This window comes from Anas platyrhynchos, chromosome 5 (genome assembly GCF_047663525.1).
Source record: "Anas platyrhynchos isolate ZD024472 breed Pekin duck chromosome 5, IASCAAS_PekinDuck_T2T, whole genome shotgun sequence".
Classification (NCBI taxonomy): Eukaryota; Metazoa; Chordata; class Aves; order Anseriformes; family Anatidae; genus Anas; species Anas platyrhynchos.
In genome coordinates, this window is record NC_092591.1 from 29039450 (window position 1) to 29065029 (window position 25580).

Here is a 25580-nt window from a genome sequence, read left to right on the forward strand (position 1 = left end):
AAATAAAAAAGTTACAGGTTTGAGAAACACACCATCAACCCTTCTGGTGACCTGCACTTAATTTTGTAGCAGTAAAAGAAATATTGCAAGGCTAAATCCAGATTTGCAAAACTGCCATTTAAAGAATTTTCTACCATCTATGTACAGGCTACTGGCCTGCTAAAAAACACATTCTATTAAAAATAAAGTTCACATTGACTTTGCTGGCCCTGACACTTTTCATAGCAGAATTGTTCAGACTGTTTCAGACTTCCGCGAAGAGCTGGTTACCAGTTGTATGACTAGAAAAAGTTACAACCTTTTCCCAACAGTGACAGTTACAGATGTATCTTATCAAGACATGCAACAGCAAAAGATCACAGGATTTAGAGAAGTCAACAGTATCTTTCAGTTTATCAAGGTAAAGCTCAACTCCAGCAACAGCAAAAATAACTAAGATATGCACCATTATTAAAGAATCTGAATAGTTAGCATAGAGATGGTGAAGAAGAAAACAGTAGAGAACAGTTGTGCCATTTCAGAAACAAACTTACCAACGACTCTCCATCACCAGATACTGCAAAAAAGAAAAGACAGCACATTCAAGTAAAGTTTGAATATTGAGGTAGGCTAGACTATACAAAGATGACAAAAACATAAAGACCTTCTCATACCAGAAAGCACTGGGATAAAGACTTCAAAAGCTAACAAACTTTTAAAGTCAATTTAGATCCATCTTAAAGTCAAACCCACAGAAACTGTACCTGCTAAGAACGTGTGCTGTGATAAAGGCACCAAAGCTGCCACGTAGCAGCCTCATAGAGCAATACACCTTACTTCTGCATTAGTTCTGTAAATGCAGTAATTTTATTTTGCTAAAATAAAATAAAATTACTCCCTTCTTCCCTTCTCTTCAAACACTGATGCTACCAAATTTATCTTTCATCAGGAGTTTACAAAGTATTTTGAGAAAAGGCCTAGAGCTGCATCTAGGACAGACTAAATCACAACGCAGTCACAAAAGCGCAGTCACAAAAGTGCAAAGTGCTCAGCAGAATTAAGGAAGTGTCTTTTTTTTAAAAACAAACAAACAAAAAAAAAAAATAACAGAAAATCTCTCCTTTCATCAAGTGCCATAGATTTTGTCATCCTACTGTGAAGTTCATGATTTGGTCCTGACTGTTCTCAAGTTGAAAATACAAGTATTAACTGCCAGCATATGTCATAGCCTTAAGACTTATTAAACAGCAACCTCTAGAATTTGTCCTTTACATATATAGAAAGCCAATATAAAACCATCACGAGGCAAACTAGTCACTATCCCTTTCTCAAAACAGCATCTACACACATTCCCTGTGTAACACAGTAAGAGAAACTAACAACTGCTTAAGTTAAGACGTTTTCATACTTGTCGTGGTTTAACTTTGGGCACATTAACTTTGGAATTATTTATCACTTGTTTAATTCCTGTGCAAACAGGGATTTGTAATATGATTACAAGGTGCATAAAAGCCTACAACTAAATCAAGACCTAATGTCAGTTTTGTTTAGTACATCTCTGAAGTCCAAAGTAAACAGCTTCTTTCATCTATATTTGAAAAAGAGTACAATGGGAGATGTATCAAAAATATGACGTTTTTCAGAACACACCTAAATTGCTTTAAGTACACAGCTAGCATGAGATAAACCAGGAAAATTAAGAAGGTATATGGAGCATCAGGGATCACTAATGAATCATAGAACAAACTGCAGGAAGTTCCAATGCTCAACACAAAAGTTTAAATGAAACCAACATCCTGGAACTTTGACCAGAACTGGAAGAGTCCTTCACGTTAAAAATCTCACATTGATGCATGGAGCCATCCTGTGGTAGAACAAGTCAACTTCTTTAGGAGATTCTACAGGAGACTCCACATACAAGGAATCCAGCACACCTAATTGCCAAATTCCACAGAATAACCCCAAACCAAAGCGATCTGCTTTGATGGGCTGCAGTTTGCCATCTTCCTCCAGTAACAAGTCTAAATATACAATGTAGCAAATAGAGTTTATAGACTTAAGCTGTATTTACATAAAAAACACACTGCATTTTAAGAATCCTACATTCTCAGTTTCCAAGCTTACCCTTTATTGGGTTGAAGAAGTTAAAAAAAGAATCGTTAGGTACTTGTTTAGTAATCGTCCGAACTGTGCCTCGACCCTTGTGTTTCTGTTTTTTCTTGATTGTTTTAACTGTAACATTTTTTCCTTTCTTCCAATCAATAGTACACCTAAAGACAACATGTGGGAAACAGAATTTTAATGCAACACATCAACAGAAATAAAGAACTGAGTGTTGAAGCAACAAAGTAAAGATGGTTTCCAGTTTTCTAGTTAAAGCTACTTTTACACACACACTGGCATCTTAATATACTTGACAAGATACTCAGGATGCATCATACTGCTGGAGACTACATACTATGTGTATGTTGGATATACCAAATAATCAAATACTTTCCTTAACAGAAAACCTAAATAGGCTATCTTCTCAGCATAACCACTGCCCCCACCCCACCCATGCCTTAACACCTCTTTGGCCCAATTACTAGAGTTTTGCAACTGAGGATGTGATTAAGCTAATCCATAACACCCCAACAGTTAAGAATGACTCTTCTGACAGCCAGGCCAGTGGAAAACAATACACAATTTGCCCTCACTGCAGGCCAAGGCAGCATCCAGTTACCCTGAAAAGCGCACCAAAAAGAGTGGCCAGGGAGAAGAGGCACACTAGCTCTCCAAAGAACAATGCTCAGACTGACTTGGCAGTAAGATATAGCAAGCTGGAAATAATGAACTTCTTGGATCCTTTCTGCTACTGTGCAAACTGGCACATTACCTCAATTAAGGCATTCTCCATGTACCTACACTTTTACCCCAAACTGCACATGGCAAAGAGTAAGTGGTAAACACAGTTCTCTTAATATGAAGGGGGACAAAAAACTGAGCCAAGCATGGTGTCAAAGTATACATAGCATTTTGTTTAACTGAAGTTATCGTCAAGACGGACTAACTTCTCACTTTAGGTGCAAGTTTCACTAAACTTAATACAAGATGACGTTTTGCCTCAATGCTATCAAACATTCAATTCAAAAAGCTAACACACAGCATTAAATGCTAGATTCTGAGGTTGTCAGGATACCTTCATAAGAAGTATTTGGCATTTCCCCAGTGTTATGTTTTGTGAGGGGAAAAATACAACAAAGGGAAAAAAATCTTTAAACAGAAAAAAAAATAGGAAGAAAGGGAAAGAAGGAAAAAACAAGGAAGCTGCATTCTGAATACATTCAGAGATGCACAGCCAAGACTAACAGAAACAAAATACACAGCCAACACGTTCCGGGCTGAGAGAACAGATCACACATATGGGCACTGCCTGCCAGATTCTGAAGCACTGCTGGAGTAAAAATTGCTGAGATGGGCACAAGTTCAATAGGCTTACAACTACCTATCAGAGTGCCTATTGGGGCTGTGAAATAAATTAAAATGAATTTACCCTGTTATCTGGAAGTTAAAGGCTTGTTACCTCATTGATCTATTTTAACTTGAAAGGCACAGGAATACAAATGCACTCCTATTTGTGTACACACATATATATATACACATACAAACACACTTCTGCATGCTGAGGCTAAGATCACCATCCTTGTATACACTCCCAGTTTAAGTCAGCAACATCTTTATCTTCACTAGTTATCATCACAGTCAGGAAAAAAAGAAACAGGATCTTGAAGACACCGACTAGTACTTCAAAAGGTTTTTTGAATTTCAAGTTTTCCTTACCCCTCACAATCAACTATTTCAGGTCCTTCAAATGAAAAGGGATCCGTCTTGTCTGGCTCCGACTTCATCTTGTAGGTTTTTGTCAGGACTGTATTAGAAAAGTAGTCATTGGGCCCAAAGTGGAACTCTAATGAGAAAGACTAGAAGAAAGTTCCATTACAGTTTTATGTTAACACTGATTTTTTATCTTTGAAATAGTGAATCAGCAGAATCACCATTAATCAAACTCTGAACACAGGAAAAAAAAAGAATGACTTGACAGTAAACGTATCTTTCATTGTAGCACAATCAGGAAATTGAGAAAAGTCTTTGTTTCATGTTCTGTGGAAGCCTATTCTTCATCCCTTGACTAGGGATGATGCAGCTGTTGTTCTGAAAGTCACTCTGGCTTCACAGTAACACCATTGGGCTCTACTCTACCTACCACTGGCTCTGAGCAGTCAATGCTATGATATTTCAAGCACAAAACAAACATTTTAAATGTATTATTCAGGAGTCTGCATTTAAATAGTACAGCCCACCACAAACCAGAATATTTATTTAATAATAAAGTCCTGCAAAAGAACCCTGACTTCATAAACTGAAACCTAAGATTACACATTTTAACTTCTTGCAGCCTGAAGCAGGTGTTTCTGATCACATTCATGATCATTCCTCATGTGGCACCTGAAAGTTGTTAGCAGAAATTCAGCAACTTAGGTGGAGAACAAAAAGCTCCAGCTAGGAAGAACCACTGCATACACAACACATCAGCTTTCCAATCTCTGAAGCTTTCAAAAACTGACCACACAAAGCTATATAAGCCTACTTCTCACTCACAATCAGCTAGGAACTAAAGGTTCATAAAGGTGTTTTTTCAGCAGCACTGCTTTCATTACTTGAAGCAGAGGTAGGAGGGGAAGTCCGCTTAGGCAGGTCAGTTCTCCAACAGCACAGAAGGGTTGAAAGTCAAAAGCTCCAGCATCACCAGAACTATTGCATAGACACAGCATGCCCTATTACTTAAAATATTTTATTTACTACCCTGTCAACATGCCATAAGACCTAGATCTCATGCACATGCAAAACAGACAAGCTAAGTGCAAGAACGACTAGCCTTAGTAGCCTTACAGAACACATGTTACAGAGCTCGTGAATTTAATTCCCCAGCACTCTTCAGCCATAGGCCAGAAAATGGTCTCTTATAACCCAAGATCTTCTTGTACTCTTTGAAAGTCTACCATGTGGAGTATCTCCAGGGACAGCAGTCTGTTCAAAGACATACACCTCTCACTCATCTCCCAGAGGCCCTTTAGTTTTCTCTCACCATCTGCTTTCTCTGACCACATGGATCTCCTCACATGATAGAAATTTGGAAGGACAGAAGTCACACAGAGATGGGTTTGGGGGCAGCAGAAGCCTTCAAAACCTCACATGCTTACCGATTAAGGAAAGGAGGCTACTGGGAACCAGTTGTGAGATGAAATACTTGTGTTGGCTTCCCATAGCCTATTTTAGCTTTACTTCCATTTTAAAAGAAATTCAAAACAGCCAGCATGGTTTGGAGGTATTCTTCAGCTAGGACAAATCCCTCCCTAGCACACTTGCTTAGGGGAAGAGTCAAACTTAGCTTTTATCTACCACCAGTGACTAACACTCTCATACCCAAATAATGCCACAAAACATCACCAGGATAAGTAACCACTGGCATTACTTAGCAGGCAGCATCCCAAGCACTTGCAATACAAACTTATCTGCAAAGACAGCATTTCAGTATTTCTTTTTAAATCTGCTAATTATGAGACAAAAGTTTCAAGGCCTATTTGAAGAACTGTAATAATCTCTCCAGTAGCCTTGAGGGTCTTTGCTTTTGTTATCAGATTAGCTATGTAGTATGAATTTCTACAGTTTTCTTATAGTATAGAAGATACTCTTATGAAGTTCAAATAAATAAATGTCCTTATTTCAAGCTACTTAACTCAAGGGATCCCTCTGTCCAAATTGACAGATATCTTATAAATTACATTTATATAAGCACATGTAAGTTTATTCATTGATTATAAATAAAAGCAAATAAAAAAAGGAATTGCTTAACTTTATGCAGATAAGTTTATATACAGGCTATAGCAAAAAGCACTTTGGAAGCACCATTACTGTAACCAGGTAAATCTAGTTCTGAAGGACAGTAACTGAAGTTGATCAGTGGTAAAACAGAAAATTCCTATTATATGTTTATTTTAGTTGCAAAACTTATTCCCCAGCAGAATTAGTGTTTTCATTACACACCAGTGATTTGAACTTTTGCATTACAAGGCCATCACTGCTGCAATAACTGCCAGAGAATTTCAAACATTCACAAATAATTGGTAAACAGGTTTCACTGAAGTGGTTAGGAATACATTCTTTTGTTTCCAAATACAGAAGAGACACATAATTTGTCAGCCTTCCATTATTGGATTTCATGTAGCACTGGAATGGAACCTAATCACAGGAATATGCTGTCAAGAGGTTACGAACAGTGCGAGACAAGATACATCCACTGATGTCTTCAACTTAAGGTGCTGTAAAACAAAGCCAAATGAGAACACACAAAAATGTTGTAGTCAAAAACAATTATTCCCAATTTATCTGAATGCCACCAAATAGTTATGTTTCAGGATAAAAAAAACACTAACTTTTTTCAGTACTTAAGTTTGTACTTATACATTTCCTTCATAAAACTCACATCTTCTCCTCCAGCCGTAACAATATTTAGGAACTTAACTCCCAATTTCTCCTGTCCATACTACCCCCCTTGCTGATTATCAGCTCAAGATTTTTGTACTAATAGAAGACAATGAGGGCTAAAAACTTCATTTCAGTTGTTAATAACCTTTAAAAGGTATTTTGAGAAAGTCCTTTTATCTTTACTAGAAGCTCTGCAATGAAGCATCTCTTGCATTTTAGACTGTTACATGACTACAACTCCATAAAACAAACCATCAAAAAAAAATACTTGTGGGGAAAAAAAAGACAGAAGGATGAAGTTTAAATAAAGAACATGTAGGCTGAAATTCCGTTATTTCCCTGCCTCCCCCTCAAAAGAAATCCAAGGAATACATATAGTCTGCATGAATTAAACATGCAACAGAACAATCTAGTTTTGACAAACACAGGATCTACAAAAGGAACACTACAAAGAATTTGCATGAACATGAATGTTTCTGAAAAAAGGCAAAACTTAAATTACTTATTGGGTACACTTTCAAAAGACCATCTAATATTTTTCCTATAGGCACCATACACATTATCGTTGCTTTTGATTAATATTGTAGCCACATCTCTTCTTTTGATGAAGCACACTATGTGGGAAGCAGCACCCACAATTCACTTGCAAAACAAAAGCAGCCATGTAACTTTCACAGAAAGAACAGATTTGGAATTTGAAATAGAAAATGAAAGTAAGAACTGGCGAGAACTGAATCAGAATTGTAATCTAGAAACTACATTAAAGATGTTACATTAAAGATGTGGGGTGAAAAATCAAAGGGTCAGGAAATCTGAACATTAAAAGCCACAGCATAAAGATATAAGCCCAGAGAGAATCTCCCTATATATTCTAGCCAAACAGGATGGAATTAGAAGTTCGAACTCTTGCTCCCATCATTACTACAACCTTCATGAGAAACAACTAGGGAAAACTCACCATAGGCTGTCCAGGTTCAGAGAATTTAACTTTAATATCCTGCAGATGTTTTAAGATTGGTTCATCATATTCCTAAAAAGGAAAAAGCAATTTCTTATGGTGCAGGCAATATTTAGAAGACCAAAACTTCCATCTGGTTTGTTTGCTCAACCTGTTCTTAAGAACAAACTAAGCCTTGCAGTTATTTAAAGACTGCAGCTAAAGTTCAGATCTGGATCCAAATTTCTTAATCCTTGTTGCAAATACCACGTCAAACTCCCAACTCTCAATCACTAAGCCTTGTCTTCAGTAAATATTGTTACCCTACTAGGGTTCATGAAATGTTACTGAGAATAAAAACTTAATTCAGGATATTTATTAGTGATGAGCTTTACAAAAAGACAGACTTCAGAAATTTATTCTTTAGTATCATTACAAGCAATTAATACAACTGAGAACTACACAGGATACTTAACATGAACTCAACCTATCCATAGGTACACATATAGTACCTTTGAAAAAAAAGACTAAGTTAATTATAGAGGAACAGCTGTTGTGAGCTGTGAATTTGCATTTTAATATCTACAGAGGTTGTTACAAGATCATTTCTAAGAAAACCTGCAACCTGTTCAGCAGTTTTGGTCAGCTGTTCTGCTTATCACTAGCTTTTCAAGCACCCCCAGGAATAGTGTTAGGGATTATGAAGGCCCAAAGATTTGGTGTCACAACAGAATCATAGAACGATTTGGGTTGGAAGGGACCTCTAAAGACCCATCTTGTCCAACCACTTTGCCATGAGCAGCGACACCTTCCACTACATCAGGCTGCACAAAACCCCATCCAGCCTGGCCTTGAAAACTTCCAGGCATGAGGCATCCACAGCTTCTCTGGGCAGCCTGTTCCAGTGCCTCACCTACAACCTGAACAAAGAACTTCTGAATATCTGATCTAAATTTACCTTCTTTCAGTTTAAAACCATTATCCCATTGCTGTACCCTAGTAAAAGACCTTTCTTATAAGCCCCCTTTATTGAAAGGCAGCAGTAAGATCTCCCTAGAGCCTTCTTTTCTCCAGGCTACAGAACCCCAGATCTCTTAGTCCTTCATCAAGAGAAGCATTCCAGCCCTCTGATCATTTCTGGAGCCCTCTTCTTGGACCTGCTCTAACAGGTCTGTATTTTCTCGTGCTGGAAGCCCCACACCTTGCCAGTCATGTCCATATTTTTTCCATCCACCAGCACCTCAAGTCCCTCCCCACAGAACTGCTCTCAGTCCATGCTGATGTAATTACCATGACCAAAGCGCAGCACAAGGTTCCAAGCACTCACTAGTAACTGGAAAGAGTAGCAGCCATTTAACATGACAGAAGTTACTCTTATCATAAGGCAAACTTACTTGTACTAATTCACTTAGCATATCTACGTTTCTAAAGATAGTAAACCAGAAGTCTGGAATTCCTTTGACATTTGTCTCTTCTGCTTCTGCTTTCTCTTCTATTACCACTGCATTTTTCAGATCTCCCTGTGAAATAAATACAGAAACAATTAAGAAATAAAAACACAACTTCTCAATATATTATTTCATAAACATAAGTAGATGTACAAAGCATTTGTCAACTCTGAAGCTGTTTTTATAAGACTTCTAAAACTCTGAATTGTTTCTCTGTAAATGGCATTAAGAGGCATGAGTTTCATTTACACAAATAAGCACGTATACAATCAATTCAGATTTCCTTTCAATTAATTTGGAATTATTTTGTACAAAGTCTAAATAACCGAGTGACAGCTGCTGTAATTGGACAAATAAGAAAAAAAGGAAAGCACATTCATCTTCACCACAGTCAGAAAAAATACAAATGCATTTTTTCGTATTCATCTCTCTCCTGTAGCCTCACGTGTCATTGACAGAATTCTACCTAAAAGTCAAAAATTAAGTTCTGTCCTCTGAAGCTGTCCTACCTTCCCAATTTCGAAGGGTAGTTAGCAAAGTTGATTTACCATGGTTACTTTTCATTATTAATACTGAACAAATAACTTTGTGTGATGCAGAACTCTACATATAACTGATGTCAAACGTCACCTAAACAAAATGACCAAGTTACTTCTCTAGCCCATGAAACAAGGAATTCGGGGTATGAATTCATATTGCACCTTTGTATTTACACCACTAGAGAGCAGCAAATACATGAGTTCTTCTAAACAGAAGCTGCTTGGGCTATGGCTAGCCAATGTGAAGCAGCATTTTACTTGCTATCTAGACATGTTTCTGATCTATAATTGCATGGAGTATCGCCAGTCAATGCTGCCTTCACACAAAGCCTAAGAAACTTTTTTGCTTCCACACATCGAGTACTGCATCATGCTAAATCTCATGAGACTAGTCAAAACAAAGAATAATTTGCATTGTATATAAAACAGTATCCAAAGGAAACCAAAGGGAGATGTAACATGGGAAAAATGCAAGGAAAACCTGACAGAATGCCACATTTGTCACTTTAAGTAGGTCACTGCTCTTTAAAAATAATAATTAAAAAAAAAAAATCAGTGAGTATCCATCTCCAAAAACAACAATAAAAAAATAAAAGGCAGCCTACCCATTACATCATCCTTCATAAAACTAGAGTTCCTACTCACTAGGGACAAAAGAATCCACTAGCCAGCATACATTAGATAAGGTCAATTCCATTTTACAACTAAGAGATACCTGCGTCTAGTTTATATTTCTAGATATTTAAGTTAAATTATGTCCCCCCAAAATAAAGAGAACAGGCAGACAAACAGCCAGCCTTTATTACCTTGGGGTTATCGTGTAGCACCGGAATGGAACCCATTAACAGAATGATGCTGCTAACAGATTACGAACAGTGCAAACAAAAGCAAGAATTTGCTGAAGTTCAAAACTTGAAAAAACCTAAACTGCATTTAGAAGCTTTCACAGGACCTAAGAAAGTGTTCACCACAGCCGCACATTACTAGTAAAACATTTTTCTCTCCAAAAGATCAATCTTCAATGGGAAATGCTGTACAAGAATTAACTTTGAAAATCTTACACATCTCCAGTTCATTACCCAGTTTGTACTTACAGCTAGTTTTTCTTCTTCCTCATTTTCACTGTGCCACTCTGACTCTGCATCTGTGGGTTCAGCTTCTCCATTAATAAACTCTCTTCTCTATGGTAGGAAAAAAAAAAACTGGCATAAGTAAAATTACGTATATGCAAACAGAATTGACACAGCTGTAAGAAACATTTAGTCTTCTCACCTTATCAAAAAGAGGTTGATAGAGCGCTGCATATTTTCTCTCTAAATCATGTACTTCTTCATAGAATTTAGCTTCTATATGGGCACATTTCACCTGGAGTTGTTTCAAGGCATCAATTCTTCTTTTCACTGCTTTTGGTAAACTAAAAAATACATACTTCTTTAAGTTTAAAAACTAGTTGCCTCACCATTATTAAATATTTCCCTGTGAAATAGGCTGCATATAAGCTAAATGCAATTTTGATAGATTAAAAATTAATTTAACTTAACTTTAAAAAATTAAAATAGTCTCCTAGCTATGCTCAATAAAGAAATAAAGGCCAAAGTTTCTGCTAAAGGCAGAACTTGAAGCATAAGCATATCCTCCTTTCAAAAAGGAAACTTTAAACTAGGGCTAAAAGAGTAGCTTTACAGGTCCTGACCTTTCCACCACGTCCAGACAACAATTTCATAAAAATCAGCACACCCTAACAGAATACGGATCAAAGAAAACAAGGTAGAATGGAAAAAATACTTCAAACCAAAATTATAGTAGCTACAGAAAACACTACACAGGGCAACATCTTGTTTTATATTTCATGCAAGTAAATTAAAACTTGACTCTTTCTTCCAGATGTAGGCCACTGAATCACAGTTAAAGTCAACATTTTACTTAACGGGTCATTTGCTCCAATTTCCTACCTTAATTATACAGTAATATCATTTTATTATGCTTTCCGTCTTTCAAGAATTTTATTACGTGCTGTACTTACGTTTCAATGTAACTTGAAGGGGTAAGCGCTGTGTTGTCAAGTCGTTCCTGTAGGGCTGCCAGAACTTGTGGATTTTGCATCACTTGGTCTGCCAGCTTTTCTATGAAGACAGAAACCCATTCTTAAAACAAATCTGAATATACTTATAGCACTTACGTCATATTATGAGTCCTACTGTGTCACAGCAAAAATACTTGCTATTTTCCATTTCTCAAATATCACTGCTATAGGCAACTAATAACTCAAAGTTACCTCAGGATCAGATTTAAGAATGGTAAGAATGGATAGTGATAGAAAACTCATTCCTCTGTTTAGAAATATATCAAATCTTTGTTTTCTAAAAATCAAATAGCACACTGATGACATAAGCAGATTTCCTGTCTTCCCTCCTAAGAAGGTGCAAAATACAAGTTTCTATGTCCTCTCTCTATACTAGATCTAGTTTGTAAGCCACAAATTTGCGACCGAACCATCAGATTAAACTTTCAAGACATTTGTAAAAGTGTTTCCCAGTTAGTCTTACTCCTGAAAACACGTGACAAACTTGGTGAGCTTTGTACAACAAAGCAACACTGCACTATGAGCTCTTCCTCAACAACTGTTAATTTTTATATCAAGACACTTTTACAACTTATATGACTCCTCAAACAGATATCACAAGAGTTGGCAGAAGACTTTTTTCCAGAGGTCACACCTTCTGGTTAGGAGCTTAAAAGCATCACTAATAAAACTCATGTGGTGTTCCTAACATGCAGATACTTTCTTTCCTGATCTTTCCATTCTTCCCCACCACTCTTCTCATCAGAGATGACACAACAACAAAAAAAATCAGAGATGACACAACAACAAAAAAAATCAGAGATGACACAACAACAAAAAAAATCAGTAAGTTGTACAGCACACACTAACTTGATGAAATTTTTACATAGGTGTATTTTTTTCCTTAAAATTATTTATTTTTTATTAAAGAAGCTTCAATATAGAAGGCAATAGCTTTACTCCACCTTTGTAGTGTTACCTATTAGTACGTACTTACCTTTTTTGTCACTTGCATTTTTAGCTGCGTCCACAGAATCCGAAGCAGTATCTTCTGCTTTACTAGAAGAATTAAAAACGTAACATTAGAAAAGCATCACTTCATAAAAACATTAATATTTAAGAAAAAAGTGCACTGAATTTTCAGTGTTTATAAAACTTGACCTGTAGTAAACAAGTATGCCATTAGAAGACATGCTTATGTCTTCGAGCTTTTCAAACCCTGAAGTTTGGATATGAAATTAATTCTCCTGTGATGAACAGGAAGCAAAAGATGGAAAAATACCTATGTGGCAGATAAATTAATCTCCTTTAAGTGAATGTCTGGCCTTTGACCTGTAATGGGTCATCCTCAACAGGGAAATGTTATTACTCACAAGTGAAAACACAAGACATCCTTTTAGGGTAAGTGATAAAAGAAAAACCACTAGAAAGAATACAGGTAAGGAAGCAATTTAAATGACTGCTCTAAACTTTTTGGACTTAGTATTGTAAGTTGTTTTGACTAATAGGAAGAACAAACAGTCACTTTGATTTTAAGAAAGAAACAACCCTGTCCTTCCCCCAGTGTCTTCCATCTCACTTGTGCTGGGGAAAGAGAGGGCCCAGAATGAGTCAACAGCCAGCAAGCCTTCCCTATGTTTCCTGCCTGTCTAGAGGTTTCAAAACACAGATTGGGTATTGCTGAAATTAATCTTACCTCATATATAAAAGGAGAAAAAAAAATTATACATTCAAGTGGGTATTATTAATTACTGGATAGGCCAACTTATCCAGCTTACCCTGATGCAGTGCAAGCATTGAAAGCGCAGCATCACATATGTATTTACATCAGCTTAAGAGACACTTATTTGTTCTAAAAACATTATGAAAAACAGAAAATAAAGCAGTGCCTTCTGCAATCATACAGATCAGAGAAACAGCAAAGATCAGTGCTCTCTTCACATCTTTACAGCATTTCAGCATGAACACGAAAAACTGAGTCAACACAACACTAGTTACATTAAACCCAAAACAAAGTTACTCTGTAGCCAATATACTACATTCTCAGCTTCTAGCATGGTAAACGGGCATCTCCTCCTTGCTGTAAGGAAATGCAGTCCAGCTACAGAAAATATTACTATCTTACCCTTACTCAAATTTGGTAATACCCTCTTCATCGAGGAAAAAAAAGTTCACCCACAAGAAGACCAGATGAAGTCAGCTGTAACTAGATTTAACTTCACGAAATCAGTCCAACATACCTGTTATCTGCCATCTGTGTGCCTGTATCCACCTGCAAGTTGAAATACAGTGTTTACAAATAATTTAATGGTAGCTTGCTTACCTCCACAGAAGATGAGGATAAAATATGTAATGGTTTAAGACACAAAGATAAGTAAACTCTCTCTGTTTTTTCTAAGAAAGTCATCATACATTATCTCTCACAGTAAAGTGAACAGCTCCCATAACATGCAATCCAAATGGGAACTTGTTCAATTTTTAAACAGTATGTTAAGTGCTTTCATTTCACCCTTTTAGACTTTTTTTCCTGTTACGTATTTCAGTTTCTAACCTGCTTCTACCAGATCATAAGTCTTTATCCTAAGAACATGAGTCAGTTTCCTAGATTGGTTGTACATTCTTTTTAAAAAATAAAAACCTGATGATGAAGAAATAAATATATTATTTTCTAATTCCTTGACAGTACCACAGTAAATAATGAATTTTTAGTCTATGTATTACTATGCCTGATCTGGAAACAATGAAAGTTCAAACAAAGTACAACTTCAAAAAGACTTTTTTCTCATGTCACCTGGGCAGAAGAATGTCTCCTTTGTCAGTCTAATCAGGGCTATTTTTGTGAATAGCTGCTTCTGCTGCGCTATACCGGGTGACAAACTAAACATGCTACCAGATAAATAGAACCAAAACACTGGAGGGAAGAAAATTATTTATCCAAAAAGAAGGTTTTTGACAGTAGCTGGAAGACTCCTCTACTCAACAGTTTGCTGATTTGCCTTGAGTTTATTTATTGGGACTGGAAAAACAAAGAAAACATGGAAGCAGAAGCCCCAGCGTTCGCAGCGTTCTGCTCTAAGCTAGAAAAGTAACACGTTCACAAACAGACAGAAATGGAAAGCTAGGAGTACAGGTTAGATCATTCCACAGGAAACATAGTTGCTTACCATCTATTCCCCCTCCCAAAAAAGGCAAAAAAAACCCAACAAAAAACAAAACAACAACAAACATGTGAGTTCACCATAGACCAGGAACAAACAAGAAAGCAAGCTCTTTAGACCAGGTCTGTGTCGGCACCCCACGTGTGTGTTTTTTTTTTTTTTTTGCCAGCACTTATTTTTGCCCTAAGCATAAAAAAGACAAAGTAAAAATGCAAGCAACCATGCTGTGGAGTAAAAGGAGAGAATTTTGCTATCTTACAGCTGAAGAAACAAAAGAGCATACACTAGTCTTTCCTTCCACTGCATACAAAAAGCATGGAAAAAAAAAAGAGATGATTAGGAAGGTAAGAGAGCAAATTGACCTAATATCAGAGTTCAGCCAACAAGTTACATGATCCTCGTCACTATTAGAGGAAGCAAGAGTAAGCAACTAAAAATGCAGACTCGCGTTACTTAAAATTTAGCCTCAAAGTCTTGTCCCTTCCAACACTGGCCTAGGGACAGAGCCAAAGGAAAAAATCCACTCAATGTACAAATCTTCTGCTCCATTATTTGTGCTGTGTTTCCTGCGGGGAACTATTTCTCAGCCCTGATGCTGAAGACAGGATTCTCATTCCTGTTTGGGAAGCATGAAGTAAAGCTCCCACAACTTGCACAATTTTTAAGTAGCAGCTGACTTAAGCTCCACTGGAACAGACGTCAATTAGGCATGTTCTGACAAGGGCCATTTACCTAAATAACATGTAATAAAATTGGTAAGGCATCATTCCCTTGTGCAAATACATACTTTTAGTCTGGTTTGCCTCTTCAAAGTTGTTCCTTTGGTAACTGAAAAATGAAAAGAAATAAACTGAACAATAAAGTAAAAGAAGCTTTTCCAAAAATAAAAAAGCTTATGATTCCCAGTGGCATTACAACTCCCTTCTAATGGCTTAAATGCTCCCGATTACTAATAGAACTGTTCCATGAAAGCTGGTGGAGACAGGCAAGAAGGGAGTAAGGTGATTTTAGACAGAAAGTTAAGTGCACAGTTAATGGAAAAAGTACAGAAGCAAAGCACTGAGCCTTACTATTTATTGCCTTAGTTATCTTCCAAGCAAAAAAGCTTGTAGAAAACAAAGTTTGCAGACAAAGACGAAAAAAAAAAGCTACCAGAACTCAAAAAAGAGCACTGTAGGATATTATTATCACTATCACCACCAATAAGAGGCCAAATTCATATCTTACATATTCTGGACAGTTCACCCTTTTCACATAACTAATACAGACAAGAAACTTAGGGGAAGGAAGGGACTACATCAACCACCTGTCCCATAAATCAATCTGATAGAGTTTGCCTAGAATGAATGTCACATGGCACTAGGCATCTAAAACAGCAGGAAACTAAACTCAGTGCACACTTCCAACAGTCTGCAATAGCAAAAGTTCATTATAAGGACAAGAAACATCCAGAAGGATGCAACTTTAAAGGAAAGCCTGTCTCTTTAATAGCTAGAGATACAAACAAAAAACTACACATAATAAGTTTTCTCTGCTAAAAAAAGCTTACCTCTTGTTCTAAAAGCCTTACAAATTTACACAGCTAGAACATAAAACAAGAAATTACTGCACTTGTGAATTCACAGGAAGACTTCTACCCACAACTGTTACTGCTTTTGTAACTACAACAAATCAGGAGGGAAAGTTATGACTTCCGTTTAGACCTGCTGGGATGCAACTCTGTGGGAAGCCACAAGCATAATAGTCTCTGACACTTTTGGTAAGCAAGATTAGAAATAATAATGAAAAAAACAGTCAAGAGGAAGAAACTCATTAACCTGCTCCACAAGCCCTGAACATCAGCAGCAGTTATGCTCACCTTGAAAGCTGTACTGAGGGCACACTGTTTTGACTTTATAAAAATGACTTTGCAAATAATCATTAAGGCGACTTCATAAGAATCTGCCTAGTGGTTCTGGTTTCACCTCCAGAATTTACATACTTGCCTCTCTACCTGTAGAGGGATGTTAGAGAAACAAACCAAACAAATCCAACGGAGGACGTGCTATTATGTGCGGCAAACAACCGATGCAACAGCAGGAAATTTTAAAGAGGCCCTCGCTTAGAGAACGAGAGCTGCGAAACGAAAAGAGAGCCCCAGAAAAGCACAGAGCACGCTAGGCGAACGGAAAACCCTGGATGAGGTCAAACGAAAGCACCACGCCTGACCTCAGCAGCTACGGGTTTGACTCGAGGCGAGGCAGAAGCGCTCCCCACCCCCAGCCCTCCCTCCTCGCCCTCCCCGTTCCCGCAGGAGGCCGGGGGGAGGCCGAACTGCCCGCAGCGCCCCCCGCTCCCTCAGCGCTGCGTCCCCGTTAAGATGGTGCCGGGCCCCTCCCCACAGGCAGCCCCACAGCCGCCACCGCCGGCCGGGCCCGGCCCCACCCCGCCCCACCTCAGGCCCTAACGGCCGCCACACGCGAGCCCCATCCCTGGCGAGCCCGGCCGCTGCCCGGCGGCCTCCTGAGGGCCGGGAGCCGCTGTCGGCGGCCCCACCGCGCCCTCACCTGCCCGCGGCCCCGCTCCGTGTCCCGCCCGCCCTCGGAGGCAGCGCCAGCCGCCAGGCTCCTCGCAGGCTCGCTCGGGCTGCGCCGACCGCCAACAAAGCCGCCTCCCGTTGGCCCCGAGCGCGGGCGCCTCCCTCAGTAAAAACGCCGCCGATTGGCCCCAGCGCCGCCGCGGCCGCCGCGCCGCACGCGGGCCATGTTGACTATCCGGCGGCGCGGCGAGCGGCCAATCAGGGGGCGAGCGCGGGTCGGGGAGGGGAGGGGGGCGAGCGCGTGATGGGGGGGGTAAAGGAGGTGGGGGGGGGGAGCTCGTGCCTGCGGCCTTAAAGCGGCAGCGACCGCGCGGGGCGAGGGGGGCACAAAATGGCGGCTGCTGCCCGCCTCGTCTACCCCTGCCTCATCTTCATCTTCCCCACCCCCCCATCTCCCCCTGGCCGAGGTCAGATAACCCGGCCGGTTAGCCGAAAACGTGGCGCTGCCTCACCTCGCTTCCCCCGGCAGCGCCCGGCTCCTGCTTGCGCTGCAGGGCTCGCTGCCCCGGCACGCACACGCGCTGGGCTGTACGGGAGCGGCGCGTTGCCAGCGGCTTTCAGGGCTGAGGGGGGTGAATCGAAGTGCCGAGTGCTGCCTAATCAAAAAAAAAAGGCATTTCTGGTGCTTCCAATCAAGTTCCTTTTTGGAATGCAGGCGTTAGCCCTTCCAGCGCTTCCATGCAATCCCTTTACATTTTCAATGTAATTCCTTCTGACTAAAATAAAATAAAATAAACAATCTGGCTTGACTTCTAGCAGTTTGTAAGCAAAAGATGTTGTGTGGTACTGGGAACAGTGTGACTTAAGCACTTGAAACCACTCAGACTTTATACGAGTAACCTTTCACTTGGTAGGAAAAACCCTAACCCTCTGTGGCGTCACTGGATTCCCTTGTTCTATAAATGCTTTTCTGCTGGTCTGCTTAGTCTTGGATTTCAGTAATTAACCACTGGGGATTACATCACAGTCCTTTCACAAGTCAAGTTAAAAATTGGAAATTACTAGACTGATTAGCTAAGCAAAACTTTAATGTTGGATTAATTCAGGTACTAATGAGGGGAATAATTAATGTATCATTACTTAAATAGGTACCAATGTTGTAACTAAGGAGTAAGATAATTCTGAATCACATTCAAGCAGCTAAAGAACTGCAGAAATGTTGTAGAGCCCACTGCACAAATAAACAGATCTGGTGAGCCAGAGGATATGCTCAGTGGGAGAATTTTCAGCTTTTCTGTTTGCTTACAATTCCCTTTCCCTGATTCTCCAAACCACTCCTTTTCCTAACATCAGCAGATTAATGCCCTCCCCATGCTTCCATGAATTCTTTTTTGGGGAGTTTATACATAATAGTGGCTACATTTATTTCTCCCTTTTCCAAAGAAGAACATAGACTATAAAAGGAGGATTTATCTGAAAATGTTTATGCTTTTGTTCTTGTTCGTGCTGATTCATAGCTGACAAGTATTCTTTTAAGCTTTTTTTCTGACAATCTCCATTTTGTTAAGTTATTTTAACTTTTTTTTTTTAATCAAAAATCTTTTCTTCCAAAAGAAGTTTAGAGTAATACATTGTCTCCTACAAAGGTTTAGGAGGTTTTGCTTGAGTATATGATCTGGCTGCTCCTTCCTACTATTGCAGGAACACATTGCAGCCCTATTTGCATTGCAGCCCTGTAGAGTTTGTGCCTATAAAGTAGTGGCTAACTTGTTAATGCCATTATCCTTATAACTTCTACAAATCCTGAGTTAAATTAAAATTAGGATGGCCTTGTAAAAATAGATTTAACTTCTAGATTAATTATTAAAACTTCCAAAGAGGCTGGAGTGCTGGAACTATTTCCCCTTTGTCTGTTGATGTATGTTGAAATAAACATATATTTCAGCTACCTTACGTCCTTGGATTTAGTGTCCAAAGGCATTTATCTCCCATAATCAGAGATTCAAGAGATCTTGGCGAACCAAAACTGAGAGAAGGGATTATGGAAGAGCTGCTGAACAGACGTACTAGGTGCTCCTGCTTCTGGAGAGAAAGCTTAGGCTGAGATCTGTAACTGGTTTTAAAATGTCTGTGTCTTCTGCCCTTGGGTGGGTATTAATGGAAACTGCTTTCACTTAGTGAGATGCCAGACATTCACAACCTAATTTGAGAGATAAGACTTAGTCAACGACTTTTTCTGGAGGCTGAGGAAGAACTTTGATCATTGTTAAGTGGAGGCTTGGGTACTAAATAGCTGATGTGCTTCTTAATTAATTTGTTCTGTCTCAGGAGACCTTAAGTACTACGCATGTGGTACAGTGTCTTGTATAGGAATCACCCTGTGAAAGCACTGAGTAAAAATACCTTTACACATTGTAGAAATTGCATAATCAGAGAGCTAAAGTTGGTCCAAAATTACCACGACTTTATAATGTTTAAATGTAGCTTAGAATGCAGAAAAAGAAGCTGAAGTTACGTATTTTGTGTGGCAGAGATTTCCTTATTTGCACATCTAAGATGCATCAGTGGTTTCCTGGAACAGCAGAAAGCAAATACAACTGTTACGCTAAAAAGACTGAATAGAACATCTTAAATGTAGTTAGGCACTCCTTAGTTTAACGTTGTAAAGAGCACTGGCAACAAGATCACACTGACCAATTTAGAGATTTTTCTACCAGTGCGTTGTCCCAGAAAGTACTAAAAAAAAAATAAATTCAATATTTTGCTATAGGGATTTTAATTTTCTTAGCACTTACAAAAATCATACTTCATCTTCCTCAAGTCTGTGGGTATGCATGCACGCACATTTAAAAAAAAAATTAAAAAAATAAATACCATGGAATCTGTCCTTTCCCTTTTTTTTGGCTGAGACAGGTGACTAGGACACTGCATGTGGGCCACTGCTGTTGCATTCTCTTCTCCTGGTTGCCAAGTCTCTCCCACTAAGCAAATGCAGTGTAATTCACTTAACTGACACCTTGATGGATTGCCAGGGAAAAAGGTATTGTGCCAGACATTTCAGAGATTGCACAGATCAACTGGCACAGCTACACTGAATAAGTCTTCTAAAAGGACATGCATCTAAGCCAGGCTGCAGCATTCTTTATTTTGCTAGCAAGTTTTCCTTCTGCACAATTTTATGCATATATACTGTTATTTTTTCTAGATTGTGGCTGCAGAGTGCAAGTAACTGATCTGAACCTTGGTTTTTGTTACAAATTTCAGGAGACCAAGTCCATTTTTATGACTCCTTGTCAAGGTCATTATTTTTATTTTGTTGCTTTTAGAATAAGGCATTCCATATGTGGGCAACACTCATTTTATTTGTAGAGAGTGAAGTAATTCCACTTGTGTATTAAAGTAAAATATTTTAGCAGCTTCCTTACAGGATGAGCTGCCATTTCGTGTGAATTTCACTTTTTTTCTAAAATAGAAAAGACTTAAGCCTGTCAACTCACAGATGCTCCATGAAGCAGGTATTTTCCTTGCTGACGATGCTGACTTCCAAGGACAGCTGAGACATATAGGAAGAGAAAATCATGACAGGTCGAACACAGGTATGGGAAGAAAAGTTCAAAGTGTGGGAAGGCTTTGAGGGTTTTAGAGAAGTGGAGAAGCCAAGTTTGAAAAGGAGAGAAAAAAATAAATAAAAACTAGAAAAAAGAACTAGAAAAAAAAAAAAAAAGATAGCAAAACACTATACAAGACAGGGAGAAATTAAGTACCTCTGTAGAAGAACAAAGATGACCCAGGACATAGAAGGTGAGCCTGAAGAGGAGAGGATTTCAAAGGCTCTGATTTTTATGATGTGTGCAAAAAGTATCCAATTGATTTTAAAGAGACTTTTGATTGTCTGCACTGAGAAATCAAAATCAGGAATGCTGTTTCTGCTGTACTAAAAAAGAAAGATGAGTTTAGCAGCACTGATGCTTCAGATAAGGATTCTTTCAAATCATTTTACTTTAAAACAAAAATAAGACACAACATAGAGATAGAAAGCATAAGTTAAACAATGTTGGAGTTAGAATAAGACATTAATGAGGCAATAAATGCAGCAGAGACCCTTATTTGAGCTACCGGGACGTGACTCACTATGAATTTTAAAAAATGTTTAGGAAGGAAGCAGTGCGTGCATGTGGGAAGCATATAGAAAGAAAGCTCAGAACCTTCAGAAGACACCAGCCCTGAAGCACTCCTAAGATCTATGCAAGGGCAGTTGTCCCAGAAACAAAATGAAGCAATTCAGAAGGGGGAAAAAAAAAAGATCTACACCAATGTAGTAGATAAACCATGGAATTAGATTAGATTCCACTGAGAACATAATGCATGGAGAAAAATGTGGTAAGGGGAAAGGGAGGGACTAGGATGATGTTGCAGAGATATCATTAAGAAAATTCAAATCCAGGACAGCAATGGATTAACAGCATCTCCTCCATAGTCATGTGATCCGTAGTTCTGGCTGTTTCTGGTTAGCAAGTGCTATCAGATCACCAAAAAGGAATTTCTGTAAGCAAATTACTGCCACTATTTGATATTAAGTAGCAACTTCAGAAGCAGTTCATGTTAAGGAAGGTAGTTAAGGCAGCTAACTGTGGTTTGAGATGACTCAGGGTAAGAATTCCTAGTCTAGTTTGCAGAAGTAGCCCTGGAGTCTGTCTAGGAATCAGAGAAATTTGTATGGCTGAGAAGCAGTATCTTGTGCCTCCAGCACAGGCACATCCTATCTCTTTCACGGTTATCTTCAGTGCACAGGCATCATGGGGGATGATACTGGGAAGAGGACAATGCTATGCACACACCAGTAAGTTACCCTACAAAAAACATCGAGTGGAGGTTCACCAGCACTGGCCTGATAATATTGCAGGGGTTAAAATCTAGAATGGTATAAAAATGCAACCGATCCTCTTCTGTTCTGAAACCAGAAGGATGGAGAAATTGCCCTCATGGCTGTAGCTGTTTTTTTTTGAACTACCACTCTGCAGTTTAATCATGCATTTATACAATTATAAATTAGCAGAATAATCAAATACTGAACGCAAAATGTTTTTTTAATCAGCTTAATAACAGCAAGCTAAAAGTTCTGTAAACCGTATTTTATGATATATTAAGATGGTTGTTAAATAGAGATAAGCTGTACTTTCTTTGCACTATACAAAGATTACATACGACCTGTACTTTACAACAGATTTTATTTTCTGTGTACAAGATGCATGTGCTTTACTGACCTTAACATTACTTATGTTTTCAAAGGCAAATACAGATAAACCAGACAAAATACTATTAGGCCTTTCTGGTACTCCAAATATGTTCATCTTGATACTTCATAAGGTAATATATTAAGGTAAAGCGAATATGCTTACAACTTCTAATTAAGGAAAAGAACATAGCCTGGTGGCTATGTTCAGTGCAGATACATTTGCCTTGTACTTACCCACCTCGTTGTAACTGCAGGTTGAGTAAAGATGATGATCTGTTTGTTCCCTTTTGCAACAAAGAGACTGTTAGCTTCTACTATGCAAAGTGTCCTGGGCACACTTACAAAGTTTTTTAATAACAGCAGCTAGAGTACCATAGTGGAAACTACCCAGTTTTTCCTGCTTATGTAAAGATACTAAAATCATCTGGAAAATAGTGTTCTTACTGTGGAACAAATTACTCTGCTTCCATTTAGTAGTGAATTTTGCTGACTGTGACATATTCGAGAATACAAGCTACATTGGATATTTGATAGAGATCGGTATGCAGGACAAATTAACCAAAGCCTGGATAACTATAATAAACAAGAGTCCTCATGTGGACTTGCTGACTGAGCAGCACCTTCCCAAAAAGAACTGGCAGCCATTCAACCTGCTGCTGCTGTTGTGAGGAAACTTCTTAAAGGCTGGCTTTTTCTTTTTTTTTTTTTTTTTAAATGAATGGATGTTTATTGACTTTCCAGATGACATTACTAATCCACGTAAACAGGATGTTTACTTTGCACATAATAGAAAGTGTAAACAGAAATATGAGCATCATTATATGCTCACTTCTTCAATGGTGACCCAGCACTCGCCTTCTAAAAAAAACAAGTCCTCTTGTTGTCAATTTGCACTTCCATTCTGAACCATTTGTAGATATTCCTTGTGTAGCTTTTCTTGGGTTTCATAAACTTTCTTTAGCTTCTTAATTTGTCCTTTGCTGAGTTCTTTGCCTTCTGCATCATGCGTGGGAAATCCCTGAAATATAAAAATAATATTTAAGATAAATTCTTGGACTGCTTTTGCTCCTTATAGAATTCTGTTCTTTGCAGATGAATCACGTTTGAATAAGATAGGAGGAAAATGTCATAAGTAATGACAAACTGTCAGGGTAGGGTGCATCATTGTTAATTTTAGTCACCCAGAAGTTTGACAAGTAACTTGGACTACTTGCATATGTTCCCTTCCTATTTTCTGTCCTGTACTAAGGGAAGTTTAGGCAACTAATTTCTAGATGGTTATAGTTAAGTGAATAATAACCAATTCCTAAACAGATGGTTAAAACACCACTTTTAATGATACTAACATATTAAATCCAAGGCTTAAAGCAAAAGCAATGAGAGATTTGTGTTCTTGATGGAGAAAGTATGATCACAGTTTCTAGGGACCTTCTCCTTGGCTTACATCCCTATTTTCCTTATTTACACTCTATTCTTACTTGCCCCCAGAGCCTGAATTTGAATGGGTGAAGAGGACAGGCAGAAATAGAATCAATGTCCCAGATCAAGCACTCAAGCAACAGTGCTTTGTTTTCCAGAGCCAAGTTGCCAGTACAGCTCCTTCAGAGATCCCTTGGCGGGGAGATGCAAAACAGGGAGCGGAACCAAAATGGAAGAACAGGGTCTCTCTGAAAGACATGCCTGTTTCCATCAGTTCTGGAAGAGTCGGGGAATTTGTACAAGTGTAGTCCTTGCCCTGAAACAGGGTAATAAATCTGTGAACAAATATTATGCATGTTCCTAGCCACAAATCTTCAGGGAATGTTGCTTTGTAACAGGAAGGCCAAAGGAGACCACTGTACAATGAAAATACCCTTGAAATGACTAATGGTTTGACAGTCTTGCTCCCCAATGCAAGGTATGTGCAAGGCAATATACTGCTTTTTCTTTCTCTCCTTCCCTCCCTCCCCTACATTAATAACACTGCCTTAGAGGTTTTGGAACAGGATCAGGTATGTACACATACAAGTAAATATGTACAGATGGGGTAGGAAAACTACTCCCTAATTAAAGAAAAGTCTCTTACATTTTCATCAAATATAGAATATTTGTCACGCTCCAATTTAAACATTTCATGTGGTGGAATCTTCATTTTTGCCAGCTTTGCTGCCTGTAATATAAAGCATGTATTAACTGCATTAGCATCACAATTAATTACTAACAACCTGTTTTTTTAAATAGCCATCTCTGAATGTGTGCAAATGGAAAAGTAAGTAATTTGCAAATCAAAGAACATTTAATTCACCATTATTTATCATGTGAAAAGAAACTTTCAGTAAGAAGCAACTCAAGAAATCATAGCTGTGTTCGTCTAGGAAAATAAAAAAAAAGTTTATGTTTTAAATTTGCAGAGAACAACTTAATACAGTAATTGTGTTGCAGAAATGCAAAACAACTTGCTTATACTTTCTGAAAACTACATCCGATTTCTGCTAAATTGGTTCCTTAGTGTAAATACAAAGCAAATACTGCTATTTGTAAACAAGTTAAGCAATGACCTCACTGCAAAGGGAACCACCTTTATCAACATAATTCCCTGCTGGCAAGAACAAATTTCTGTGCAGGTCACAGCAGGATCTGGATGCAAGTAGTTGCACTGAAAATAAATTGAACTTTCACTTATTTGTGAACAAGCACATCTCAGTATCCTTTCCAAGTAATTTATGCCCAATACAAGGGAATCACCTTCTTAAAGGAATGAAGAGAACGACTTGGACTATAACTACTTATTTGTGTTTTTTTTTTTCTCTCTGTATGTGATACTCTCTAAAAGTTTACTTCCTCTTTTAAACCAAGAAAGCATTTCCTGTACTGTTAGAGTCATCAGCATGGCAAACAATCTTTTCCTCTTCCAAGTTCACCTACTTTAGCTTCACCCAAAGCCTAAAACCTTTAAGTGATCACAATTCCACCTAGCGAGACTAAACATACTTTTACAAAACACTACATCTCAGAGTTCAAGCATAGGGAACCACAGGGAACAGAGTGAGTCTCAAAGATAAGACAACTTGTTTTTCATGTATACCTGTGACACTGGAAAGGGAACCAAATAGTAAATGCTTTGTCAATTAAGAAAGTAATACTGTCTATAGACTGAAATATGTGCTACAAGATCTGAGCAGGTTCTGCAATCTTCATT

The 25580-nt window shown here is 38.5% G+C and overlaps 2 protein-coding genes and 2 non-coding genes across 14 annotated transcripts in view; all 4 read right to left on the reverse strand.

Moving 5' to 3' along the window:
* NAP1L4 (nucleosome assembly protein 1 like 4) overlaps positions 1-17702 on the reverse strand; it is a 30768-nt gene extending 13066 nt beyond the window's left edge. For 6 of the 10 annotated variants that reach the window (XR_011809623.1, XR_003497530.3, XR_003497531.3 and 3 more), the window contains exons 1-12: positions 17195-17354; positions 15436-15476; positions 13731-13762; positions 12488-12549; positions 11452-11551; positions 10701-10842; positions 10523-10609; positions 8836-8961; positions 7463-7534; positions 3799-3938; positions 2104-2249; positions 534-556 (exon numbers count right to left, since the gene is read on the reverse strand). Coding sequence is in view for 6 of the 10 variants with exons in the window: in XM_027458417.3 (XP_027314218.1) it covers positions 534-556; positions 2104-2249; positions 3799-3938; positions 7463-7534; positions 8836-8961; positions 10523-10609; positions 10701-10842; positions 11452-11551; positions 12488-12549; positions 13731-13744 (912 nt within the window). In the remaining 4 variants the exon portion in view is untranslated. Of the gene's footprint in view, positions 1-533; positions 557-2103; positions 2250-3798; positions 3939-7462; positions 7535-8835; positions 8962-10522; positions 10610-10700; positions 10843-11451; positions 11552-12487; positions 12550-13730; positions 13763-15435; positions 15477-16506; positions 16531-16856; positions 16882-17194; positions 17358-17678 lie in introns of those variants that run through there. The other 4 variants (XM_013099804.5, XM_005019762.5, XM_013099805.5 and 1 more) reach the window with 4 other exon arrangements.
* On the reverse strand, positions 6181-6301 carry LOC113843920 (small nucleolar RNA SNORA54). The gene has a single exon (XR_003497865.1). It is a non-coding gene; the product is annotated as a small nucleolar RNA SNORA54 (small nucleolar RNA).
* On the reverse strand, positions 10181-10309 carry LOC113843919 (small nucleolar RNA SNORA54). Its single transcript, XR_003497864.1, has one exon. It is a non-coding gene; the product is annotated as a small nucleolar RNA SNORA54 (small nucleolar RNA).
* A 4675-nt stretch (positions 17703-22377) lies between the features above and the next one.
* The window catches only part of CARS1 (cysteinyl-tRNA synthetase 1), a 34045-nt gene continuing 30842 nt past the window's right edge, over positions 22378-25580 (reverse strand). For both annotated transcript variants that reach the window (XM_027458420.3, XM_027458421.3), the window contains 2 exons: positions 24468-24551; positions 22378-23420 (listed from right to left, as the gene is read on the reverse strand). In XM_027458420.3, coding sequence (XP_027314221.1) covers positions 23286-23420; positions 24468-24551 — 219 coding nt within the window. In that variant the 3' untranslated portion in view covers positions 22378-23285. The remainder of the gene's footprint in view (positions 23421-24467; positions 24552-25580) is intronic.